Below are 5,938 nucleotides of genomic sequence, written 5' to 3'. Positions count from 1 at the left end.
AACCACAAGCACATGTAACATACACAAATACAAAACACACACAAACACAACACACACAGACACGAAACACACAGAAAATATACACACCACACAATACACACAAACACAAGATGCAAGCTTTATAAAGAGAAGCAAAACAGAATCAAGATGAAGAACAGGGTTTGGGGGAGCTTAATGGAGACCAGCCAAAGCCTGCCGAGACTGGCTTTGTTGTTTTTCCCTGAGCTCTGTCCCTTCTCTCAATTTTTATTTATTTTACAAGAGAGAGAATGAATGGGTGTGCCAAGGCACCTAGCCACTATAAATGAACTCTAGATGCACGTGCCATCTTGTTCATCTGGCTTTACGTGGGTACTGGGGACTTGAACTTGGGTCCTTGGGCTTTGTAGGCAAAGTGGCTTAACCACTGAGCATCTCTCTAGCCCCTAGACCCTAGAATATTTTTATTTATTTATTTGCAAGCAGAGATAGAGAGACAGAGAAGTGAGACAGAGAGAGACAGAGAATGGTCATGCCAAGGCCTCTAGCCACCACAAATGAACTCCATATGCATGTGCCACTTTGTGCATATGACTTTATCTGGGTATTGGGGAATTGAACCCAGGTTGTTAGGCTTCACAGACAAGTGCCTTAACTGCTGAACCATCTCTCCAGCCCTTGTGCTTCCTCTTTCCTCTTACCTGTTCACCTTGGCTATCTCATACCCAGCTGCCAGCCATCTGTTCTTCCTTTTTTTTTTGGTATTTTCTTTTTTTTAACTTTTTTGTTTTATTTTTATTTGAGAGCAACAGACAGAGAGAGAAAGAGGCAGAGAGAGAGAGAGAGAGAGAGAGAGAGGGAGAAAATGGGCACACCAGGGCCTCCAGCCACTGCAAACAAACTCCACCTATGCATCTGTCTAGCTTACGTGGGTACTGGGGAATCGAGCCTTGGGCTTCACAGGCAAGCACTTAACTGCTAAGCCATCTCTCCAGCCCTCCCCCCTTTTTTTGGTATTTTTGAGATAGGATCTCACTTTAGCCCAGGCTGACCTGAAACTTACTCTATAGCCCGAGCAGTCTGGCCTTGAACTCATGGTGACTACTTCTGTTTCTTCCTCCCAAGTGCTGTGATTAAAGGCATGCACCACCATGCCTAGCTTCTTCCTCATTGTTTTTTTTTTCTTTTTTGGGGAGGGAGTGTTTTGAGGTAGGGTCTCACTCTAGCCCAGGCTGACCTGGAATTCACTATGGAGTCTCAGGGTGGCTTCTAACTCACGGAGCTCCTCCTACCTCTGACTCCTGAGTGCTGGGATTGAAGGCGTGTGCACCACCATGCCCGGCTTCCTCATTGTTTTGACTTTACTCTTTCAACTCTATCATTTACAGTACCCATTGCCTCCCAAGGCAAGTACAAAAGACAAAACTGCTAATTTTCAAGATCCCTTCCCTAACTACCTAGCAAGTTTCTTCCTCCTACTCCGTATCACCATGTACTTGAAATCATCTCTAGGTAATTTTTAATACCCAATACAATGAAAATGCTATAAATAGTTGCTATTCTGTAGTGGTTGGAATGACAAGGGTAAAACCGTCTGTACGTCTTCAGTACAGATGCTGTTTTGTTTTCAACACGAGGTTGGTTGAATCCAGAGAGCTGAATGTACTTGCTGGGTCTGCTGACGGCATAAGGCCTTGAAGTCCCACCTTGGTATAAATTAGTTAATTAGCTATGGGTGCAGAGATGTTTTGGACTCAAACCCAGGCCCACAACTACATCTATTTCACCTTTCAGGGTTAGTTTCCTAATAATCTGCAAAACAGGAATCATGGGGAGTGGTGGAAATCAGTGGGAGGTGGTGATCCATGTCTGATATCTCGGGACTTGGGAGGCCGGGCTGGGCAACAGTGTGAGCTCGTTCTCTTTCCTTCCCTCCCTCTCTCTCTTTGCTGGTGGTGTTTCTCCTCCCTAAGCCCATGGGACATCTGACACTACAATGTGTGCTTTGGAGAATCGAAAGCTCGATCGGAATTCTGTTCAAAGGCATCAAATGCATTAAAGAGATTTCCCTGGCTTCTGTTTTTTTTTTTTTTTTTTTTTCTCCTAGCTTCAACTCAAGGCTTCTGACCCAGAAAGTGCACGGTCCGTCCTCGGCCCTCCTGCGCCCTCTGGTGGCGTGAGGTGGCGCTGTCTGGTCGCATTCTGCGGGAAATGTCCACGCTTCCCGGGGGAGAAAAAAAAAAAAAAAGAGCATGGAAATTCTGGAGTGTGGGGAAATGATGAGGATCAGAAATGAGCTGGGACAGAGCCAGGAGCTAGTGGGGAGGCTCCCACGCCATGCGGGCGCGCAGGGAGGCTGGCTCTCCAGCCGGGGGCGTGGCTTGTAGGTGGGCGGGGTCTGCGGGGGTGGGCGGGGGCGGCGCCTCCCTGCGGGTCCAGACGTGGCGCAGCGGCCGGGCGGCTTCGTTTCCAGCCTGCGGATCCGTCTCCTGCCAGGTACAGATGAACCTCTTACCGCTGCCGCCGCCCCTGCTGCTGTTTCTCGTGGCACTTGCGGCTCCAGCCACCGCCGTCACCACCTACCGGCCGGACTGGAACCGTCTTAAAGGCCTGGCCCGGGCCCGGGTGGAGGTGAGTGCGCTGCTCCCCAGCACCCCGCACCCCACCCCCAGCATCACAGCCCCGAATTTCTCTGGATTTCGGCCCGCTCTGACATCAGGAACACCCTAATCTCAGAGTCTCATTCCTTCCTTCACGGATGGCGCAGGGACCACCCCTTTCGCTCCCCAGACGCGGATGCTCAGATATCCAGCCTTGCGGCCTGGCCCTCTGAACCCTTGCTGGGCTCGCATTTTGGCTGAATGGCAGGCCCGTGAACCCTTTGATTCAGTGCTCTCTTTTCTAGTCTCAAACCCCCTTCTCAGAGCCCAACTTTCTTATTTTTTCTTTTACATTTATTTATTTGCAAGGAGAGAGAGAAAGAGAGTGAGAGAGACAGGAAGAGGATGAGAGAGAATATGGGTGTGCCAGGGGCTCTAAGCTACTGCAAACGAATTCCGGATGTATGCACCACTTTGTGCATCTGACTTTAGGTGGATACTGGGGAATCAAACCCGGGTCGGTAGACATTACAGGCAAGTGCCTTAACCGCAGAACCATCTTTCCAGCCCTATTTTTTAAATCATCATGTTTATTTATTTATTTTTTTAATATTTATTTGAGAGAGAGAGGGTGGGAGATAGGGAGACAAAGAAAGTATGGGCATGCCAGGGCCTCTTGCACATTAACTCCAGAAGCCACTCTGCATCTCACTACGTGGGAACCGGGGAATTGAACCTGGCCTCTCAGGTTTTGTAAGCAAGCACCTTTAGCTACTGAGCCATCTCTTCAGGCCCCGACTTGGGATCCTCCTTTTATAATTCCAGGGAAGAGAGCTGGGAACCCAGGTTACAAATACTTCTTTTGCAGCAGCCCTGGACTTTCCCTCAACACTGACTTGGGCCATCCCAGCCTCTCTCCAGGCCTTACATTTCTGGGAAAGGGCAGGGTTGTGATACATGAGTCTGGATGGTCCCCGAGTCTAGGCTGTGATTGCCAGGTAGCCTCCCTTGTGGGACTACAGAGAGGGGTTCTCCCAAGCTTCCAAGTCAGGGGAGAAGCCAGATGGTCGGTAGGACTGGGCTGCAGGTAGCTGACATGGGGTGGGGTGGGGACCAGATGGCAGGTGTATTTCGGGTTGTTTCCTTCTGGCCTGCTTCTTCCTTGAGGCCCCAGTGGCCAAAGGCCAGGCCTGGGTCTTCCTTGCTTGGGAGAAGCAAGGTTATATCGCACCATTCTCCTGCCCAGTGGGAGTCAACTAACTCTGGGTAGTGTACAGTAGCACACAGGTCCTCCCGGGCTTTGCTCTTTTGTCCATGCCTGACTCTTCCCACCTGTACTGTTTTTCCTGTCCACAGGGACCTCCACCTGTCCTTCACACCTTGGAAGCTATTTTTGGTGGTGTGGTTGGGATGTGAGGCAGTCCTGGTTGGTTCTATTTTAAGAGTGAATCTTCTTTTCTTACTTTTTTTTTTTTATGAAAGAGAGAGAAAGGGAGGGAGGGAGAGAAAGAGGCACACCAGGGCCTCCTGCCTCTGCAAACGAATGCCAGATGCATGCATCACCTTGTGCATATGGCTTTATGTGGGTTCTAGGGAATTGACCTGGGTCCTTTGGCTTTGCAGGCAAGCACCTTAACCTCTAAGCCATCTCTCCAGCCCTCGTTCTATTTTTTTTAAATATTTTTATTTTTATTTGGGGGGGTAGGGAGGGAGGGAGAATGGGGGCATCAGGGACTCCAGCTGCTGCAAAGGAACTCCAGATGCATGTGTCACCCTGTGCATCTGGCTTACTTGGGTCCTGGGGCAAGTGCCTTAATCGCTAAGCCATCTCTCTAGCCCTGATTGGTTTTATTTTACCCCACTTCTAGACCTGTGGAGGATGACAATTGAATCGCCTGAAGGAGGTGAGTGTGAAAGAATTGGATCTAGCTGGGTGTGGTGGTGCATGCCTTTAATCCCAGCCCTTGGGAAGCAGAGGAGGAATACCGTGAGTTCGAGGCCACCCTGAGACTCCATAGTGAATTTCAGGTCAGCCTGGGCTAGAGCGAGCCCCTACCTCGAAAAACAAAAAACAAAACAAAAGAACCCAAACAAACAAACAAACAAAAAAAGAAAAGAAAAGAAAAGAATGGGATCTAGGCGGCTTAGCGTCTCCTGGTACCCGCCTCTTGAAGCGGAAATCAGCGATTGGGGCAGGGGAGAATCCCCGCGCTTGGAGCCTGGCTGGCGGTGTGGCTTCAACTGCACGTCACTTTCCCATCGGTGGAGGGGTCTGGGACCACGTTCTCTGATGTTGTTGCTCTTTCCCAGGTGAAGGCCTTCGTCACCCAGGACATTCCATTCTAGTATCCTTCTCCAGTTCTGGGGAAGTGGGGAGGGCACTGGGGAGAATCTTTCACTTTTTTGGCTGATAAGAGATGGCAAAAGGTTTTCCTCTGACATCTAGCCCAGATTGGTCCAGAGGATTGATTGTCCCCGAGGATTCTGAGGTGGCCCCCTGACTGAGCAGGCAAGAGAGACTGACTGGTGGATTGAAGGGCCTTTTACTTCTTTGAACCCCTAACCTTACAGTGAATAGGGATCTTGACTTCGCCTTAGCTCAAAGCAAGCGCTCAGATGAGCGGCGCCAGAAGCCATCACTTCTCCCTTCCTTAACACCTGCTCCAGCCACAACCTGGTGATGAAACACCTCCCTGGGGCCGACCCCGAGCTCGTGCTGCTGAGCCGTAGCTACCAGGAACTGGAGGTGAGTACGGGCAGGGGCGGGGCCCGGCGCTGGCCACGCCCCCTCCCCAGCGCTGGCCACGCCCCTCCCTCCCCAGCGCTGACCACGCCCCCTCCCTCCCCAGCGCATCCCGCTGAGCGAGATGACCCGCGAGGAGATCAACGCGCTGGTGCACGAGCTCGGCTTCTACCGCAAGGAAGCGCCCGACGCGCAGGTGCCCTCGGAGCATCTGTGGGACCCGGCCAAGCCCCCCGGGGCGGCTCCGGACCGCGACGACCTGTAACGGGGCCCGGAGCCGCGGAGGGGCTGGGACAACCCTGTGTGAGCCCCGGAGATAGAATGAGGCGCTCAGTGTCCCGGGAGCACCTCCCTTACTGAGGGCTGACGCCGTCTCCGAGCCTGCAGGGATGGGGTCGGGGTGAATGCTCTCCATCCCTCCCTTCCCAGCTCCACTAAACCCCCTTCCTCCTCCATCCATCGTGGCTCCGCTCCTTCCTTGCTGCTGCGGGTGATGGCGTGGGAGGAAGACCTTTCGGGGTCGGGTGGGGAACCTCTCACCCCCACTGCTGGGCTGCGGGGAACATTTCTGGGATGATGCACAGCCATCGCCATCCCCAAGAGGAGAGAGACAGGA

At 52.1% G+C, this 5,938-nt stretch overlaps 1 protein-coding gene across 1 annotated transcript; it reads left to right on the top strand.

Moving 5' to 3' along the window:
* Positions 1-2,395: 2,395 nt before the first annotated feature.
* Selenom (selenoprotein M) lies at positions 2,396-5,777 on the top strand. The gene is made up of 5 exons (XM_004664076.2): positions 2,396-2,610; positions 4,448-4,483; positions 4,890-4,924; positions 5,247-5,325; positions 5,429-5,777. Exons 1-5 carry the CDS (start codon positions 2,482-2,484, stop codon positions 5,585-5,587), a joined length of 438 nt encoding a protein of 145 aa, XP_004664133.2. The 5' UTR covers positions 2,396-2,481; the 3' UTR covers positions 5,588-5,777.
* The last annotated feature ends 161 nt before the right edge of the window (positions 5,778-5,938 follow it).

Source organism: Jaculus jaculus, chromosome 13, assembly GCF_020740685.1.
Source record: "Jaculus jaculus isolate mJacJac1 chromosome 13, mJacJac1.mat.Y.cur, whole genome shotgun sequence".
NCBI classification, from domain to species: Eukaryota; Metazoa; Chordata; class Mammalia; order Rodentia; family Dipodidae; genus Jaculus; species Jaculus jaculus.
Note: the sequence above shows the minus strand (reverse complement) of the source record. Positions and strands in the feature narration are given on the sequence as shown.